This window comes from Mirounga angustirostris, unplaced genomic scaffold, assembly GCF_029215605.1.
Source record: "Mirounga angustirostris isolate CCGP_5_RB_7025 unplaced genomic scaffold, mMirAng1.0.hap1 SCAF_9, whole genome shotgun sequence".
Taxonomy (NCBI): domain Eukaryota; kingdom Metazoa; phylum Chordata; class Mammalia; order Carnivora; family Phocidae; genus Mirounga; species Mirounga angustirostris.
This window is the reverse complement of record NW_026991717.1, coordinates 28,340,174-28,361,108: the sequence shown is the minus strand read 5'-3', so window position 1 is coordinate 28,361,108 and position 20,935 is coordinate 28,340,174. Positions and strand designations below refer to the sequence as shown.

The window sequence follows — 20,935 nt, the reverse complement described above, 5'->3', positions numbered from 1 at the left end:
TTTTAATTGGATTATTCACTTTTGGGTATTGAATTTTATATGTTCTTTATATAGTTTGGTTACTAACCCTTTATCAGATATGTCATTTGCAGGTATCTTCTCCCATTCCATAGGCTGCCTTTTAGTTTTGTTGATTGTTTTCTTCATGGTGAAGAAGGTTTTTATTTTGAAGAAGTCCCAATAGTTTATTTTTTACTTTTGTTTCCCTTGCCTCAGAAGACATATCTAGTAAAAAGTTGCTATGGCCAATAGGAAAGAATTTACAGCCTCTGTTCTCTTGGATTTTGATGGTTTCAAGTCTCACATTTAGGTCTTTCATCCATTTTGAATTTATTTTTGTGTATGGTGTAAGAAAGTAGTCTGGTTTCATTCTTTTACATGTTGCTGTCCAGTTTTCCCAACACCATTTGTTGAAGAGACTTTTTTCCATTGCATATTCTTTCCTGCTTTGTTGAAGGTTAAATGACCTTAGAGTTGTGGGTTTGTTTTTGGGTTTTTGTTCTATTCTGTTGATCTATGTGTCTACTTTTATGACACATATTGTGTCACATACTGTATTGATTACTATAGGTTTGTAATATAACTTGTAGTCCGGAATTGTGGTGCCTCCAGCTTTGCTTTGCTTTTTCAAGATGGCTTTGGCTATTTGGGGTTTTTATGTTTCCACACAAATTTTAAGGTTGTTTGTTCTAGCTCTGTGAAAAATGCTATTGGTATTGAATCTGTAGATTGCTTTTGGAATATAGACATTTTAACAATGTTTGTTCTTCCAATCCATGAGCATGGAATGCCTTTCTATTTCTTTGTGTCATCTTCAATTTCTTTCATAAGTGTTTTATAGTTCTCAGAGTACAGGTCTTTCACCTCTTTGGTTAGGTTTATTCCTAAGTGTCTTATGGTTTTTGGTGCAATTGTAAATGAGATTGATTCCTCTGTTTCTGCTGCTTCATTATTGGTGTAAAGAAATGTAACAGGTTTCTGTACATTGATTTTCTATCCTGTGAGTTTACTGAATTTGTGTATCAGTTCTAGGTATTTTTGTGCTGGAGTCTTTTTAGTTTTCTACATAGAGCATGATGTCGTCTGCAAATAGTGAAAGTTTTACTTCTTCTTTGCTGATTTGGATGCCTTTTGTTTCTTGTTGTTGTCTGACTGCTGTGGCTAAGACTTCCAGTACTATGTTAAATAACAGTAATGAGAGTGGACATCCTTGTCTTGTTACTGACTGGAGTGGAAAAGATCTCAGTTTTCCTCCATTTAGGATGATCTCAGCTGTGGGTTTTTCATGGATGGCCTTTATTATGTTGAGGTATATTCCCTCTAAACCTTCTTTGTTGAAGGTTTTTTGTTTTGTTTTCTTTTGTTTTAATCATGAATGGATGTACTTTGTCAAATGCTGTTTCTGCATCTATCAAAATGATCGTATGGTTCTTATCATTTCTTTAATTTGTGTGGTGTATTATACTGATTGATTTGTGAATATTGAACCACCCTTGAAACCCAGGAATAAATCCCATTTGATCGTGGTGAATGATTTTTTTAATGTAATGTTAGGTTCAGTTTGCTGGTATTTTAATTGAGAAATTTTGCATTCATGTTAATAATGGATATTGGCCTGTACTTCTCTTTTTTTAGTGGAATCTTTATCTGGTTTGGTATCTGGGTAATTCTGGCCTCATGAATGAATTTGGAAGTCTTCCTTTTCTATTATTTTGGAATAGTTTAAGAAGAATAGGTATTAATTATTCTTTAAATGTTTGGTAGAATTCACCTGTGAAGCCATCTGGCCCTGGATTTTTGTTTGTGGGAAGTTTTTTGATTACTGATTCAATTATTTGCTGGTTATCAGTCTGCTCATGTTTTCTATTTCTTCCTGTTTCACTTTTGGTAGTTTATATGTTTCTAGGAATTTATCCATTGATTTTTTTTGGGTTTCTTTGTGCCTCCCAGATTTGGATATCTGCTTCCTTTGCCAGATTAGGGGAGTTTTCAGCTATTCTTTCTTTTTTTTTTTTTTAAGATTTTATTTCTTTTGAGAGAGAGAGAGAGACAGCGAGAGAGGGAACACAAGCAGGGGGAGTGGGAGAGGGAGAAGCAGGCTTCCCGCTGAGCAGGGAGCCCGATGTGCTCAATTCCAGGACCCTGGGATCATGACCTGTGCCGAAGGCAGACACTTAACGACTGAGCCACCCAGGTGCCCCCAGCTATTATTTCTTTAAGTAAATTTTCTTCCCTGCTTCTCTCTCTTCTTCTTCTGGGACTCTTATAATATGAATGTTAATACATTCGATGGAGTCACTGAGTTCTCTAAGTCTATTCTCACTTTGAATAATTATTTTTTCCTGTCTTTTGTTCAGCTTGATTACTTTCCATTACTGTGTCTTCTAGGTCGTTAATTCATTCCTCTGCCTCTTCCAGCCTGTTATTCATTGTTTCAAATATATTTCTAAATATGCAATAAATGTATTCTAAAAGTGGAATAAATGTATTGCACTCTTCATCTCTGATTCCTTTTTATCTCTGTGTTAAGAGTCTCACTGATGTCTTCCACTCTTTTATCAAGTCCAGTGAGTATCCTTATGGTCATTGCTTTAAATACTCCATCAGGCATGTTACTTATATCTGTTTTGCTTAGATCTCTGGCCATGGCCTTGTCCTGTTCTTTCATTTGGGACAATTTTCATATCTTCTCATTTTGTCTAAGTCTCTGTGCCTGTTTCTATGTGCTGCAAAAGTCAGATATTTCTCTTGTTCTAGAGGGTAATGGCCTTATGAAGAAGATGTCCTGTATTGCCCTACCTTGTACTGTCCCCTGTTCCCCAGGGCCTGGTGCTTCAGTAAGTGTGTCCAATGTGTGCTGCATGCACTCTGCTTTTGTGTCCTGGCTATTTTATCCTTTCGGCTAGTCATATTCAGAAGTCCTTTTTCTGTTATGGGCAGTGTTTGGTCCCTGAGCTGAATATGACAAGTTTTAACTAGTTGTGCTTTGATCTGCTTGTGAAATGGGACCTCTTACCACTGCTGCTGGAACCAAGGTCCTGCAAGACTCCCAGATCAGGAGACATGGTGTATACAGGGGTTTGTACCAGTCTTCTGGGGTTACGGGACTCTCGGTGCTGGGACTGGGGCAAGCATGGACTGGGAAGGGCAGTTCCACTGCAGCACAGTTGGGGACAGGGCTTGTTGTAAGCAAGTGAGGGGTGAGTGTCAGTGCTGCTCTGCTTCCTGCAGGTGGCTCTGTGCTAATGCTGAGGGATGGGGAAGGAAAATGAGGCCTGCCAGTTTTTTTGTTCCCAGAGGGGTCTCTCCATGAACACTGCCTCTTTGGGACATGCTCTGAGTTGAGCAAATAACCTTTCTATTTTGTCCCCCAGGCACTCTCCAGATAGTCTTTTCCACACTGTATGTCTGTGGGATGTTTGCCTGGCCTTCTTTCCAAGAGTGGCCCCAGTGCCCTCCAGGCTCAATCCCAACCAAGTCCACTGACTTTTAACATTCCAGGCTTTAAGCCCTGCTCTGCAAGAATTCAAAAAATTCGGCCCCTCTCATTTTCAAGCCAATTGCTATGGGGGTTCCTCTTCTCAATGTGAGTTCCCCTGTGTGCTAGTCTGTCTCTTGCCCTTTTCCATGACTGTGGCTCCCTTCCCATCTCAGTCACCGTGATCCGCTTCTCTCCCAAGCCATGTCTCTGCACTTCCTACATTCTTTGATGTGGCCTCTTCTCTATCTTTAGTTTTGGAGTTTGTTCTGCTAGTGTTCAGGTCGATTTTGGGGGTATTTAGGATAATTTGATAGTTATCTAGTTGTATTTGTGGGATGATGTAAGCGTAGGGTCCTCTTACTTTGCTGCCATCTTCCCCTCACCAGTTTCTCCCCAGGCAATCTGATCTGTTTTCTGTCACTATTGATCCGAGTTTGGCAAACTGTTCTGAAAAGGGCCAGAGATATTAAATATTTGAAACAATGTAGGCCATACACAAATACTACCACAAATACTGAATGCTGCTGTTGTGCTAAAGCAGCCACAGAAAATATATACATGAATCCCTATGGATATGTTCCAATAAAAAATTATTTACAAAAACAGGAATTGGGCCAGATTTGACCCACGAGCTATAGTTTATCAATCCCTGCTATTTGCATTTTCTAGAGTTTTATGTAAAAGGTTTGTATAATATGTAATTTTTTAAGTCTGACTTCTTTTATCAGGATAATTCTTATGAGATTCATTCATGTGGTAGTGTACATCAATATTTCCTTCCTTTTTATTGGCCGAATAGTATACTATGGGTTGAATATGCCACAATTCGTATATCGATTCACCTGTTGTGTATTTGGATCATTTCTAGTTTTTGACTATTATGACTGAAACTACAATGAACATTTGTGTTCAATTCCTTCTTTCATCGTATGCTTTAATTTCTCTTGAGTTAATACCTACAAGTGGAATGGTTGGATCATTTAGTAGACTATGGGCAATGTTTTTAAAGATTGCTAGGCTGTTTTCCAAAGTGGTTGTAACATTTTACAAATCCATTAGCACTATGTGAGATTTCCAATTCCTCCATATCTTTGTCTATACTTAGTTTGGTCTGGCTTTTTATTTTTACACATTCTAAGGTATGTAGTAAGGTATGGTTTTGCTTTGCATTTTCCTGTTGATTAGTGATATTGAACATATTTGCATGTGCTTATATTCCATCCTTATATATTCTATGGTGAGGTGCCTTTTCAAAATATTCTCCATTTTAATGGAGTTGTTTGTTATTGTTGGGTTTTGAGAATTTTGAGGAATATATTCGGGTATGCTGAGTGCTTTATGAGATAGATCATTTGCAAATTTTTCTCCTAGTCTGTGGCTTGTCTTTGTGTTTACTTAACAGTGACTTTTGAGAAACATGAAGTCCAATTAATGAAAATTTCCTTTTATACATCATGCTTTTAGTGTTGTATCCAAAAAAGTTTCCCAGGGACAAAGAGACTTTTCTATATTTTATTCTAAACATTTTATAGTTATAAATTTTCCATTAGGCATATGATCCACTTAGTTAACTTTTGTATGTGATTCAATGAACAGATCAAAGTAAAACAATTTTTTTTTTTGCATATGGATATCCAATTGCTCCAGCAACATTTGTATAAAAAACTACTATTTCTTCACTGAACTGTCACTGAACCTTTGTTGAAAATCAATTGGCCAGGAATGTATAGGTGTATTTCTGGATTCTTCATTGATCAAATTGATTATACTCAGGCAATACTACACTGTTTTGACTATTGTAGTTTTCTAATAAGTCTTAATGTGAGATAATGTGTGTTCTTCAACTTTTCTCTTCTATTTCAAGGTTGTATTGGCTATTCTAAGTCCTTTGCATTCCCATATGAATTTCAGAATCAGTTTGTTAATTTCAACACAAAAGATGGCTGGGATTTCTACAGAACATTCTTAGGAAAACCTTTATAAAGAAGACCTAAATAAATGGAGATACATACCAAGTTCATAGATCAGAAGACCCTACATTGTTAAAATGCTCTTTCCAAATTAATCCATATGTGGCCCCTCAAAGGTGTCTATACTCTAATTCCTGTTGTTAATGTTTGTATGTGTTATGTTGTGTGGCAAAGGGATTTTGCAGATAGAATTAAGGTTACAAACCTTAATACAAGATTTTTCTTGATTATCTAGGTGTGCCCAGTGTAAACACATGGGCCCCTAAAAGTAGAAGTGAAAGACAGAAGAGTCAGTTAGAGAGATGAAACAGAAGAAGAGGCAAAAGGGATTTGAAGTATGAGAGGGACTTGACCTACTATTGGCTGGCTTTCATGATAGATGAGGGTGGGGGTCTTGACCCAGGGAATGGGGGTGACCTCTAGAAGAGAGAAAAACTCCTCAGTGACAGCCAGTGAGGAAATTGGGGCCTCAGGATTACAGCTGCAAGGAACTGAATTATGTTAACAACTTGAATGAATAAAAAAGCAGATTCTTTCCTAGAGCCTCCAGAAAGGAATTCAGCACCAGGAATGCTGCCACATTGATTTTACCTTAATGATGCTCTAGTCAGAAACGTAGCTGAGCCCACTATACTTCTGACGTGTGAAAACTGTGATTTAAGAAGTAGGTTTTATTTTAAGCCACTACATGTGTGGTAATTTGTTATGGCAGATATAGAAAATTTGTATAGTACATTTTTTTCTTTAATTTTTTTAATTGTTATGTTAATCTCCATACATTACATCATTACATTTAGATGTAGTGTTCCATGATTCATTGTTTGTGTATAACACCCAGTGCTCCATGCAGAACGTGCCCTCTTTAATACCCATCACCAGGCTAACCCATCCTCCCACCCGCCTCCCCTCTAGAACTCTCAGTTTGTTTTTCAGAGTCCAACGTCTCTCAGGGTTCATCTCCCCCTCCGAATTCCACCCCCCTTCATTCTTCCCTTCCTGCTATCTTCTTCTTTTTTTTTTTTTCTTTAAACATATATTGTATTATTTGTTTCAGGGGTACAGAACTGTGATTCAACAGTCTTGCACAATTCACAGCGCTCACCATAGCACATACCCTCCCCAATGTCTATAACCCAGCCACTCCATTCCTCCCACCCCCCCACCACTCCAGCAACCCTCAGTTTGTTTCCAGAGATTAAGAATTCCTCATATCAGTGAGGTCATATGATACATGTCTTTCTCTGATTGACTTATTTCGCTCAGTATAACACCCTCCAGTTCCATCCATGTCATTGAAAATGACAAGATTTCATTCCTTTTGATGGCTGCATAATATTCCATTGTATATATATACCACATCTTCTTTATACATTCATCTGTGGATAGATATCTTGGCTCTTTCCACAGTTTGGCTATTGTGGATATTGCTGCTATAAACATCTGGGTGCACGTACACCTTCAGGTCCCTACTTCAGGGTGCAATTGCTGGATCGTACGGCAGCTATATTTTCAACTTTTTGAGTAACCTCCATACTGTTTTCCAGGGTGCCTGTACCAGCTTGCATTCCCACCAATGGTGTAAGAGGGTTCCCCTTTCTCCGCATCCCTGCCAACATCTGTCGTTTCCTGACTTGTTAATTTTAGCCATTCTGACTGGTATAAGGTCATATCTCATTGAGGTTTTGATTTGGATTTCCCTAATGCCGGGTGACATTGAGAACTTTTTCATGTGTCTGTTGGCTATTTGGATGTCTTCTTTGCAGAAATGTCTTTTCATGTCTTCTGCCCATTTCTTGATTGGATCATTTGATCTTTGGGTGTTGAGTTTAAGAAGTTCTTTATAGATTTTGGATACTAGCCCTTTATCTGATATGTCATTTGCCAATATCTTCTCCCATTCTGTCAGTTGTCTTTTGGTTTTGTTGACTGTTTCTTTTGCTGTGCAAAACTTTTTATCTTGATGAAGTCCCGAAAGTTCATTTTTGCCCTTGCTTCCCTTGCCTTTGGCGATGTTTCTAGGAAGAAGTGCTTCGGCTGAGGTCAAAGGGGTTGCTGCCTGTGTTCTCCTTTAGGATTTTGATGGACTCCTGTATCACATTCAGGTCTTTCAACCATTTTGAGTCCATTTTTGTGAGTGGTATAAGGAAATGGTCGAGTATCATTCTTCTGCATGTGGCTATCCAATTTTCCCAACACCATTTGTCGAAGAGGCTATCTTTGTTCCATTGGACATTCTTTCCTGCTTTGTCGAAGATGAGTTGACCATAGAGTTGAGGGTCCATTTCTGGGCTCTCTATTCTGTTCCATTGATCTATGTGTCTGTTTTTGTGCCAGTACCATGCTGTCTTGATGATGACAGCTTTGTAATAGAGCTTGACATCCGGAATTGTGATGCCACCAGCTTTGTTTTTGTTTTTCAACATTCCTCTGGCTATTCTGGGTCTTTTCAGGTTCCATATAAATTTTAGGATTATTTGTACCATTTCTTTGAAAATAGTGGATGGTCTTTTGTTGGGGATTTCTTTGAATGTGTAGATTGCACTAGGTAGCATTAGCATCTTCACAATATTTGTTCTTCCAATCCATGAGCATGGAACGTTTTTCCATTTCTTTATGTCTTCCTCAGTTTCTTCCATGAGTATTTTATAGTTTTCTGAGTACAGATTCTTTGCCACTTTGGTTAGATTTATTCCTAGGTATCTTATGGCTTTGGGTGCAATTGTAAATGGGATCAACTCCTTAATTTCTCTGTCTTCTGTCATGTTGTTGGTGTATAGGAACACCGCTGATTTCTGTGCATTGATTTTATATCCTGCCACTTTACTGAATTCCTGTATGAGTTCTAGCAGTTTTGGGGTGGAGTCTTTTGGGTTTTCCACATAAAGTATCATAACATCTGCAGACAGTGAGAGTTCGACTTCTTCTTTGCTGATTTCGATGCTTTGATTTCTTTTTGTTGTCTGATTGCTGTGGCTAGGAATTCCTGCACTATGTTGAATAGCAGTGGTGATAGTGGACATCCCTGCTGTGTTCCTGACCTTATGGGGAAAGCTCTCAGTTTCTCCCCATTGAGAATGATATTCGCTGTAGGTTTTTCATAGATGGATTTTATGATATTGAGGTATGTACCCTCTATTCCTATACTCTGAAGAGTTTCGATCAAGAAAGGATGCTGTACTTTGTCAAAAGCTTTTTCTGCATCTATTGAGAGGATCATATGATTCTAGTTCTTTCTTTTGTTAATGTATTGTATCACATTGAATGATTTGCGCATGTTGAATCAACCTTGCAGTGCAGGAATAAATCCCACTTGGCCGTGGTGAATAATCCTTTTGGCTACTGCTGTAGCCAAATAATCCCTTTGGCTACTGTTGAATCCTACTGGCTAGTATTTTGGTGAGAATTTTTGCATCCATGTTCATCACGGATATTGTTCTGTAATTCTCCTTTTTGATGGGGTATTTATCTGGTTTGGGATCAAGGTAATGGTGGCCTCATAGAATGAGTTTGGAAGTTTTCTTTCCATTTCTATTTTTTGGAACATTTTTAGAAGAAAAGGTATTAATTCTTCTCTAAATGTTTGGGAGAATTCCCCTGGGAAGCTATCTGGCCCTGGGCTTTTGTTCGTTGGGAGATTTCTGATGAGTGCTTCAATTTCCTTAGTAGTTATAGGACTGTTCAGGTTTTCTATTTCTTCCTGGTTCAGTTTTGGTAGTTAATACATCTCTAGGAATGCATCCATTTCTTCCAGGATGCTCATAATATGTTCTTATAATTGTTTGTATTTCTTTGGTGTTGGTTGTGATCTCTCCTCTTTCATTCATGATTGTGTTGATTTGGGTCATGTCTCTTTTCTTTTTATAAGTCTGGCCAGGGGTTTATCAATCTTGTTAATTCTTTCAAAGAACCAGCTCCCTTTTTCGTTGATCTGTTCTACTGTTCTTTTGGTTTCTATTTCATTGATTTCTGCTCTGATCTTTATTATTTCTCTTCTCCTGCTGGGTTTAGGCTTTATTTGCTGTTCTTTCTCCAGCTCCTTTAGGTATAGGGTTAGGTTGTGTATTTGAGACCTTTCTTGTTTCTTGAGGAAGGCTTGTATTGCTATATACTTTCCTCTTAGGACTGCCTTTGCTGCATCCCAAAGATTTTGAATAGTTGTGTTTTCATTTTCATTTGTTTCCATGAATATTGTTAATTCTTCTTTAATTTCCTGGTTGACCCATTCATTCTTTAGTAGGATGCTCTTTAGCCTCCATGTATTTGAGTTCTTTCCGACTTCCATCTTGTGACTGAGTTCTAGTTTCAAAGCATTGTGGTCTGAAAATAGGCAGGGAATGATCCCAATCTTTTGGTACTGGTTGAGACCTGATTTATGACCTAGGATGTGATCGATTCTGGAGAATGTTCCATGGGCACTAGAGAAGAATGTGTATTCCGTTGCTTTGGGATGGAATGTTCTGAATAGGTCTGTGAAGTCCATTTGGTCCAGTGTGTCATTTAAAGTCTTTATTTCCTTGTTGATCTTTTGCTTAGATGATCTGTCCATTAAAGTCCCCCACTATTATTGTATTGTTGTCGATGTGCTTCTTTGCTTTTGTTATTAATTGCCTTATATAATTGGCCACTCCCATGTTAGGTGCATAGATATTTACAATTGTTTGATCTTCTTGTTGGATAGACCCTTTAAGTATGATATGGTGTCCTTCCTCATCTCTTATTACAGTCTTTGGTTTAAAATCTGATTTGTCTGATGTAAGGATTGCCACCCCAGCTTTCTTTTGATGTCCATTAGCATGGTAAAAGATTTTCTACCCCCTCACTTTCAATCTGGGGGTGTCTTTGGGTCTAAAATGAGTCTCTTGCAGACAGCATATTGATGGGTCTTGTTTTTTTATCCAGTCTGATAGCCTGTGCCTTTTGATTGGGGCATTTAGCCCATTTTCATTCATGGTAACTATTGAAAGATAGGACTTTAGTGTCATTGTATTGCCTGTAAGGTGACTGTTATTTTATATTGTCTGTGTTCCTTTCTGGTGTATGTTGCTTTTAGGCTCTCTCTTTGCTTAGAGGACCCCTTTCAATATTTCTTGTAGGGCTGGTTTCGTGTTTGCAAATTCCTTTAGTTTTTGTTTGTCCTGGAATATATTTATCTCTCCTTCTATTTTCTTTCTTTCTTTTTTTTTTTTTTTAAGATTTCATTTCTTTTTGACAAATAGATAGAGCCAGAGAGCACAAGTGGAGAGAATGGCAGAGGGAAAGGGAGAAGCAGGCTCCCCACTTGAGCAGGCAGCCCAATGGGGGACTCGATCCCAGGACCCTGGAATCATGACCTGAGCCAAAGGGAGATGCTTAACCATCTGAGCCACCCAGGCGCCCCTCTCCTTCTTTTTCAATGACAGTCTAGCTGGATAGAGTATTCTTGGCTGCATATTTTTCTCGTTTAGTGCTCTGAATATATCATGTCAGTCCTTTCTGGCCTACCAGTCTCTGTGGATAGGTCTGTTGCCAATCGAATGTTTCTACTGTTGTAGGTTACAGTTCTCTTCTCCGGAGCTGCTTTCAGGATTTTCTCTTTGTCTCTGAGACTCGTAAGTTTTACTATTAGATGTTGGAGTGTTGACCTATTTTTATTGAATTTGAGAGGAGTTCTCTGTGCTTCTTGGATTTTGATGCCTGTTTCCTTCCCCAAACTAGGGAAGTTCTCTGCTATAATTTGCTCCAATATACCTTCTGCCCCTCTGTCTTTCTTCTTCTGGGTTCCCAATTATTCTAATGCTGTTTTGGCTTATGGTATTGCTTATCTCTCCAATTCTGCCCTCATGATCCAGGAGTTGTTTATTTCTCTTTTTTCAGCTTCTTTATTTTCCATCATTTGGTCTTCTATAGCACTGATTCTGTCTTCTGCTTCATTTATCCTAGCAGTTAGTGCCCCCATTTTTGAATGCACCTCATTAATAGCCTTTTTGATTTCTACTTGGTTAGATTTTAGTTCTTTTACTTCTCCAGAAAGGGTTTCTCTAATAACTTCCATGCTTTTTTCAAGCCCAGCTAGTGTGTTTAAAGTGATGATTCTGAACTCTAGATCTGACATCGTACTATTGCCCGTATTGAGTAGGTCCCTGGCAGTCGGTACTACCTCTTGTTCATTTTGTTGAGGTGATTTTTTCCATCTTGTCATTTTGTCCAGAGGAGAATAGGTGAATGAGAGGACAAAATGCTTACAGGTTAACAACGTTCCCAGAAAATATACTCTAAACAAATCAGAAAACACCTGAAGCCAGGGGAAAAGAAAGGGAAAAAAAGAAAAAAGAAAAAGAAAAATAAAAGAAAAAGATAAAAACAAACAAAAACAGAACAAAACAAAACAAAACAAAACAGAATATGGTCAAATATAATCAGGCTGGTACATAGATCAGTGCCACACACTAGATTTTGGGTGTATTTTGGTCTGTTAGAAGAAAGTGACTCCCAAAATTTTAAAGAAAGAAAAACTTACATATGTACAAAAATAAGGGTTGATAGGCTGAAGGGATGGAAGATGACTGTAAAGATAAAAATTATAAAAAATTTTATAAAAGTAATTGATAAGAAGTTGTTTGAGAAAAGAAAGAAGAAGTTTAAAAAAAAGAGAAGAGAATGTGATCAGGCAGGAGACTAGAACAAAGCCATACACTAGAGATTTATGGTATATTTTGATCTTTTAGAAGAAACTGTATCTCAAAATTTTAGAGAGAACAATTTATTTATATATGCCAAAAATAAGGATAACTACTATGAAGGGATAGAATATGACTTTAAAAATGAAAAATAAAAATGTTTTTTAAAAAAGGGATTGATAAGATGTTGGTTGAGAAAGGGAAAAAGAAAAATTAAAAGAAAAAGACAGTTAAAAAAATTAATTTTGAAAGACTAAAGAATCATGGTAATAAAGCCACGGATTCTTTGCGCAGTATTCCCCTAGCACTGGAGTTCTGCCGTTCTCATTGATCGGTAAACTTGGTCTTGGCTGGCTGTTCTTGCTGATCTTCTGGGGGAAGGGCCTGTTGCCATGGTTCCCAGATGTCTTTGCCAGAGGCGGAATTGTCCTGCCCTTGCTGGGTCCAGGCTAAGTAATGTGCTCGGGTTTGCTCTTGGCAGCTTTTGTTCCCTGCAAGCTTTCCTACAGCTTTGGAGGAGAAGAGTGAAAATGGCAGCCTCCCAATCTCTGTCCCAGAGGAGATGAGAACTCGGGCCCCTGCTCCTCAGTGAGCCCCCAGAGAAAAGCAGTCAATCATTCCTGTCTCCCCGGTCTCCGGCCGCACTCCGTGCTCACCTGGCCTGTGACCGAGCATTTTTATCTCTGGCAGCCACCTCGTGTGGAGTCTCCAAACCCAGCAGCTCCCTGTGGTGCACTCCCATGCCACTCCTCCTGGGGGAGGAAGGTGAGTCTCCCCGGAACTGCTGCTTGTTGGGCCCCTGCTGGAGTAGCAGTGGCCTGACTGTGCCCTGGATCATGGTTTATGGCAACCCTGAGCTGAGAGCCCACGCCTCAGCTCTGTCTCTGCAGCTGGCTTCCCCTCTCTGTATACCTGGGAGCTCTGCTGCACTCAGGCACCCCCGGTCTTTTTGTGACCCTGAGAGTCCTGAGATCACACTGTCCCAGCGAGTGTTCCACCCCCTGCTTAGTCACTGGAGTGATGTTCCTCAGTGGAGCCAACTTCTAAAAGTTCCGATTTTGTGGTCTGCCGTTGCTCTATCACTTGCCAGAAGCGGCCAACGGAGGCACCTCCCCTGCTGTCTATCCTCCCGAATATCGCCTCGGATTCACTGCTCCACAAGTCCTACATTCCAGAAAGTGGTCGCTTTTCTGTTCAGAGGGTTGTTGCTATTCTTTTCTTTGATCTCCTGTTGAGTTCGTAGGTGTTCAGAATGGTTTGATCCCTATACAGCTGAACTCCTGGGACCAGACGAAATCCAGGTCTCCTACTCCTCCTCCATCTTGCTCCAGTACTCTTTTTTTTTTTTTTGAAGATTTATGTATTTATTTTAGAGAGAGAGAGCAGGCGGGCTGGTGGGGGGGAGGGCAGAGGGAGAAAGAGGAGACTGAAGAGGGGCTTGATTGCATGACCCTGAAATCATGACCTGAGCCAAAATCAAGAGTTGGACACTTAACTGACTGAGCCACCCAGGCACCCCAAAGTAGTACTCTTTTTATGTCTATAGAATTTATAGTCATGTCACTGTTCTTTTTCTTGATATTGTTAAATTTTGTCCTCTCATATTTTGTCCTATTCAAATTGGCTAAGGTTTATCAACCTTCTTGATTTTCTCTAAGAACTAAATTTTGGTGCCATTGCTTTGCTCTACTATTTTTTACTTCCTATTTCACTGATTTCTGCTCCAATCCTTACCCTTTCTTTTCTTCTACTTATTTTGGGTCTTATTTGCCCTACTCATTAAAAAAAAATGAGCAGACTGTTTGAACAAAAACTTCACAAAAGAATATCTGTAGATGGCAAATAGCTACATGAAAAACACTCAACATCATTAGCCTTTAGAGAAATGCAATTTGAAACCACAATAAATACCCTTCATACTCATCGGAATGTCAAACATTAAAAAAGGCTGACCCAAGTGTTGAAAATCTGGGGTAACAAATTCTGATACTGCTGGTGGTGTTATAAAATGTTACAACCATTTTGGAAAACAATTTCACAGTTTCTTAAGACATAAATATTCTATAATATTAACCTATCATATGATCAACTATTCCATTCCTAGGTATTTATCCAAGGGAACTGAAAACACATGCATAGATAGATAATTGTATATGATAGCACATTTGTTTGTAATAGTCAAATAATGGAAGTAATCCAATTGTCCCTTCAACAGTGAATAGATATGTACATCATCCCATAGCCATACTATGGCATATTACTAAACAATAAAAAGTAATGAACTATTGATCCACAAACCAATATTGAAGAATTTTAAAATAGTTGTGTTGAAGTGGAAGCTGTCAGACAAAAGAATGAATGCTGTATGATTGCATTTATAGAAAATAGAGAAAATATAAACTATAGTGAAAAAAAAAACATACATGTATAGTTCCTGGGGGTAGGGTGTGGTTACAGGGGGAGATAGAGAGGATACAAGAATGCAAACAATAGTAAATTGCTGGGGGTAGTGAATGTTTTCATTGTCTTGATTGTATTATTGGTTTTGTGGGTATATACATTAAGCAAAATATAAATTGTACATTTTGAATATGTTCAGTTTGCAGAATATAAATTTTCTTCAACAAAGCAAGCAATCATAAGATAAAAACTCAGTGTCTTAACAATTGAAGTACATCTATGTCTATATGCCCACTTATTTGTTTTTCAGGGTGGATTGCTATTCTGGGTGCCATCTGGTTGCTAATTTTAGCTGATATTCATGATTTTGAGATAATTCTACACCGAGTGGAATGGGCAACTCTTCTATTCTTTGCAGCACTCTTTGTTCTGATGGAGGTAAGACTTTAGAACTTTTGCAATGTCATCTTTTACCTGACTTTTATATTTCATATTTTACTGAGTGAATGAAAAAAGCCCAAGTCTATAAGTCTTTCCAAATACTCACCAAGGAGAAAATGATGGAGTTTGTAATTAGAATATTTTAAGTTAAACCAGCTTTTATCTCAGCCACCTAATATTTCTGATAATTTTTTTTTTACTTTTATTTTTTATTGTTATGTTAATCCCCATAGATTACATCATTAGTTTTAGATGTAGTGTTCCATGATTCATTGTTTGTGCATAACACCCAGTGCTCCATGCAGAATGTGCCCTCCTCAATACCCATCACCAGGCTAACCCATCCTTCCACCCCCCTCACCTCTAGAACCCTCAGTTTGTTTTTCAGAGTCCATCGTCTCTCATGGTTCATCTACACCTCCGAATTCCCCCCCTTCATTCTTCCCCTCCTTCTATCTTCTTCTTCTTTTCTTTTCTTTCGTAACATATATTGCATTATTTGTTTCAGAGGTACAGATCTGAGATTCAACAGTCTTGCACAATTCACAGCGCTTAGCAGAGCACATACCCTCGCCAGTGTCTATCACCCAGTGCCCCCATCCCTCCCACCCCACTCCAGCAACCCTCAGTTTGTTTCCTGAGATTAAGAATTCCTCATATCAGTGAGATCATATGATACATGTCTTTCTCTGACTTATTTCACTCAACATAATACCCTCCAGTTCCATCCACGTCATTGCAAATGGCAAGATCTCATTCCTTTTGATGGCTGCATAATATTCCATTGTATATATATACCACTTCTTTATCCATTCATCTGTCGATGGACATCTTGGCTCTTTCCACAGTTTGGCTATTGTGGACACTGCTGCTATAAACATTGGGGTGCACGTACCCTTTCGGATCCCTACTTTTGTAACTTTGGGGTAAATACCCAGTAGTGCAATTGCTGGATCATATGGTAGCTCTATTTTCAACTTTTTGAGGAACCTTCATTCTGTTTTCCAGAGTGGCTGCACCAGCTTGCATTCCCACCAACAGTGTAGGAGGGTTCCCCTTTCTCCGCATCCCCGCCAACATCTGTCATTTCCTGACTTGTTAATTTTAGCCCTTCTGACTGGTGTGAGGTGGTATCTCATTGAGGTTTTGATTTGGATTTCCCTGATGCCGAGTGATATTGAGCACTCTTTCATGTGTCTGTTGGCCATTTGGATGTCTGCTTTGCAGAAATGTGTGTTCATGTCTTCTGCCCATTTCTTGATTGGATTCTTTGTTCTTTGGGTGTTGAGTTTGATGAGTTCTTTATAGATTTTGGATACTAGCCCTTTATCTGATATGTCATTTGCCAATATCTTCTCCCATTCTGTTGGTTGTCTTTTGGTTTTGTTGACTGTTTCCTTTGCTTTGCAAAAGCTTTTTATCTTGATGAAGTCCCAATAGTTCATTTTTGCCCTTGTTTCCCTTGCCTTTGGTGATGTTTCTAGGAAGAAGTTGCTTCGGCTGAGGTCGAAGAGGTTCCTGCCTGTGTTCTCCTTTAGGATTTTGATGGACTCCTGTCTCACATTGAGGTCTTTCAACCATTTGGAGTCTATTTTTGTGTGTGGTGTAAGGAAATGGTCCAGTTCCATTCTTCTGCATGTGGCTATCCAATTTTCCCAACACCATTTGTTGAAGAGACTGTCGTTTGTCCATTGGACATTCTTTTCTACTTCGTCAAAGATTAGTTGACCATAGAGTTGAGGGTCCATTTCTGGGCTCTCTATTCTATTCTATTGATCTATGTGTCTGTTTTTGTGCCAGTACCATGCTGTCTTGATGATGACAGCTTTGTAATACAGCTGGAAGTCCGGAATGGTGATGCCACCAGCTTTGCTTTTCTTTTTCAACATTCTTCTGGCTATTCGGGGTCTTTTCTGGTTCCATACAAGTTTTAGGATTATTTGTTCCATTTCTTTGAAAAAAGTGGATGGTATTTAGATGGGGATTACATTGAATGTGTAGATTGCTCTAGGTAGCATTGACATCTTCACAATATTTGTTCTTCCAATCCATGAGCATGGAACGTTTTTCCATTTCTTTGTGTCTTCCTCCATTTCTTTCATGAGTATTTTATAGTTTTCTGAGTAGAGATTCTTTTCCTCTTTGGTTAGATTTCTTCCTAGGTATCTTATGGTTTTGGGTGCAATTGTAAATGGGATTGACTCCTTAATTTCTCTTTCTTCTGTCTTGTTGTGGGTGTATAGGAATGTCACTCACTTCTGTGCATTGATTTTATATCCTGCCACTTTACTGAATTCCTGTATGAGTTCTAGCAGTTTTGGGGAGGAGTCTTTGGGGTTTTCCACATAAAGTATCATATCATCTGCAAAGAGTGAGAGTTTGACTTCTTCTTTGCCGATTTGGATGCCTTTGATTTCTTTTTGTTGTCTGATTGCTGTGGCTAGGACATCTAATACTACGTTGAATAGCAGTGGTGATAGTGGACATCTCTGCTGTGTTCCTGACCTTATGGGGAAAGCTCTTAGTTTTTCCCCATTGAGAATGATATTCGCTGTAGGTTTTTCATAGATGGATTTTATGATATTGAGGTATGTACCCTCTATCCCTATACTCTGAAGAGTTTTGATCAAGAAAGGATGCTGTACTTTGTCAAATGCTTTTTCTGCGTCTATTGAGAGGATCATTGATTCTTGTTCTTTCTTTTGTTAATGTATTGTATCACGTTGATTGATTTGCAGATATTGAACCAACCTTGCAGCCCAGGCATATATCCCACTTGGTCGTGGTGAATAATCCTTTTAATGTGTTGTAGGATCCTATTGGCTAGTATTTTGGTGAGAATTTTTGCATCCATGTTCATCAGGGATATTGGTCTCTAATTCTCTTTTTTGGTGGGGTCTTCGTCTGGTTTGGGCATCAAGGTAATGGTGGCCTCAAAAAACAAGTTTGGAAGTTTTCCTTCCATTTCTATTTTTTGGAACAGTTTCAGAAGAATAGGTATTAATTCTTCTTGAAATGTTTGCTAGAATTCCCCTGGGAAGCCATCTGGCCCTGGACTTTTGTTTTTTGGGAGATTTTTGATGACTGCTTCAATTTCCTTAGTGGTTATAGGACTGTTCAGGTTTTCTATTTCTTCCTGGTTCAGTTTTGGTAGTTGATACATCTCTAGGAATGCATCCATTTCTTCCAGGTTACCTAATTTGCTGGCGTAGTGTTGCTCATAATATGTTCTTATAATTGTTTTTATTTCTTTGGGGTTGGTTGTGATCTCTCCTCTTTCATTCATGACTTTGTTGATTTGGATCATTTCTCTTTTCTTTTTGATAAGTCTGGCCAGGGGTTTATCAATCTTGTTAATTCTTTCAAAGAACCAGCTCCTAGTTTCGTTGATCTGTTCTACTATTCTTTTAGTTTCTATTTCATTGATTTCTGCTCTGATCTTTATTATTTGTTTTCTCCTGCTGGGTTTAGGCTTCATTTGCTATTCTTTCTCTAGCTCCTTTAGGTGTAGGGTTATGTTGTGTACTTGAGACCTTTCTTGTTTCTTGAGAAAGGCTTGTATTGCTATATACTTTCCTCTACGACTGCCTTTGCTGCATCCCAAAGATTTGAATAGTTATGTATTCATTTTCATTGGTTTTGATGAATGTTTTAAATTCATCTTGAATTTCCTGTTTGACCCATTCATTCTTCAGTAGGATGCTCTTTAGCCTCCATGTATTTAAGTTCTTTCTGACTTTCCTCTTGTGATTGAGTTCTAGTTTCAAAGCATTGTGGTCTGAAAATAGGCAAGGAATGATCCCAATCTTTTGGTACCGGTTGAGACCTGATTTATGATCTAGGATGTTATCTATTCTGGAGAATGTTCCATGGGCACTAGAGAAGAGTGTGTATTCTGTTGCTTTGGGATGGAATGTTCTGAATATGTCTGTGAAGTCCATTTGGCCCAGTGTGTCATTTAAATTCTTTATTTCCTTGTTGATCTTTTGCTCAGATGATCTGTCCATTTCAGTGAGGAGGGTGTTAAAGTCCCCCACTATTATTGTATTGTTGTCAATGTGTTTCTTTGCTTTTGTTATTAATTGCCTTATATAATTGGCTGCCCCCTTGTTAGGGGCATAGATATTTACAATTGTTAGATTTTCTTGTTGGATAGACCCTGTAGGTAGGATATAGTGTCCTTCCTCATCTCTTATTACAGTCTTTGGTTTAAAATCTGATTTGTCTGATATAAGGATTGCCACCCAGCTTTCTTTTGGTGTCCATTAGCATGGAAAATGGTTTTCCACCCCCTCACTTTCAATCTGGGGGTGTCTTTGGGTCTAAAATGAGTCTCTTGCAGACAGCATATTGATGGGTCTTGTTTTTTTATCCAGTCTGATAGCCTGTGCCTTTTGATTGGGCCATTTAGCCCATTTACATTCAGGGTAACTATTGAAAGATAGGAATTTAGTGCCATTGTATTGCCTGTAAGGTGATTGTTACTGTGTATTGTCTGTGTTCCTTTCTGGTCTATGTTGCTTTTAGGCTCTCTCTTTGCTTAGAGGACCCCTTTCAAGATTTCTTGTAGCACTGGTTTTGTGTTTGCAAATTCCTTTAGTTTTTGTTTATCCTGGAAGCTTTTTATCTCTCCTTCAATTTTCAATGACAGCCTAGCTGGATAGAGCATTCTTGGCTGCCTATTTTTCTCATTTAGTGGTCTGAATATATCCTGCCAGTTTTTTCTCGCCTGCCAGGTCTCTGTGGATAGGTCTGTTCCCAATCTAATGTTTCTACCATTGTAGGTTACATATCTCTTTTCCCCAGCTGCTTTCAGGTATTTCTTTTTGTCTCTGAGACTCGTAAGTTTTACTATGAGTTGTCGGGGTGTTGACCTATTTTTATTGATTTTGAGAGGGTTTCTCTGTGCTTCCTGATTTTGATGCCTGTTTCCTTCCCCAGATTAGATAAGTTCTCTGCTATCATTTGCTCCAGTACACCTTCTACCCCTCTCTCTCTGTTTCTTCTTCTCTGGGATCCCAATTATTCTAATGTTGTTTCGTCTTATGGCATCACTTATCCCTCGAATTCTGCCCTCGTGATCCAGCAGTTGTTTATCTCTCTTTTTCTCAGCTTCTTTATTTTCCATCATTTGGTCTTCTATAGCACTGATTCTCTCTTCTGCCTCATTTATCCTAGCAGTTAGCGCCATCATATTTGATTGCACCTCATTAATATCCTTTTTGATTTCTACTTGGTTAGATTACAGTTATTTTACTTTTCCAGAAAGGGTTTCTCTAATAACTTCCATGCTTTTTTCAAGCCCAGCTAGTGTGTTTAAAGCTCTAGATCTGACATCGTACTAATGTCTGTATTAAGTAGTAGGTCCCTGGCAGTCGCTACTACCTCTTGTTCATTTTGTTGAGGTGATTTTTTCCATCTTGTCATTTTGTCCAGAGGAGAATAGGTGAATGAGAGAACAAAATGCTTACAGGTTAACAACGTTCCCAGAAAATATACTGTAAACAAATCAGAAAAGACCTGAAGCAGTGGAAAAAGAAACAGAAAGTAGAAAAAAGAAAAAGAAAAGAAAAGGAAAAGAAAAAGATAAAGATAAAAACAAAGAAAAACAGAACAAAACAAAAAAAACCCAGAATGTGATCAAATATGATCAGGCTGGTATATGGATCAGTGCCACACACTAGATTTTGGGTGTATTTCGTCTGTTAGAAGAAAGTGCCTCCCAAAATTTTAAAGAAAGAAAAACTTATATATGTACAAAAATAAGGGTTGATATGATGAAGGGATAGAATATGACTGTAAAGATGGAAATTATAAAAAATTTTATAAAAGGAATTGATAAGAATTTGTTTGAAAAAAGAAAGAAGAGGATTTAAAAAAAAAGAGGAAAAAAAAGGGAGTGAATGTGATCAGGCAGGGGAGTAGAAAAAAACCATACTCTAGAGATTTAGGGTATATTTTGATCTGTTAGAAGAAACTATCTCAAT

At 38.4% G+C, this 20,935-nt stretch overlaps 1 protein-coding gene across 2 annotated transcripts in view; it reads left to right on the top strand.

Annotated features, from left to right (window-relative positions):
* OCA2 (OCA2 melanosomal transmembrane protein) overlaps nucleotides 1-20,935 on the top strand; it is a 561,894-nt gene that overhangs the window by 272,430 nt on the left and 268,529 nt on the right. For both annotated transcript variants that reach the window (XM_064570041.1, XM_064570040.1), the window contains one exon: nucleotides 14,818-14,945. In XM_064570041.1, coding sequence (XP_064426111.1) covers nucleotides 14,818-14,945 — 128 coding nt within the window. The remainder of the gene's footprint in view (nucleotides 1-14,817; nucleotides 14,946-20,935) is intronic.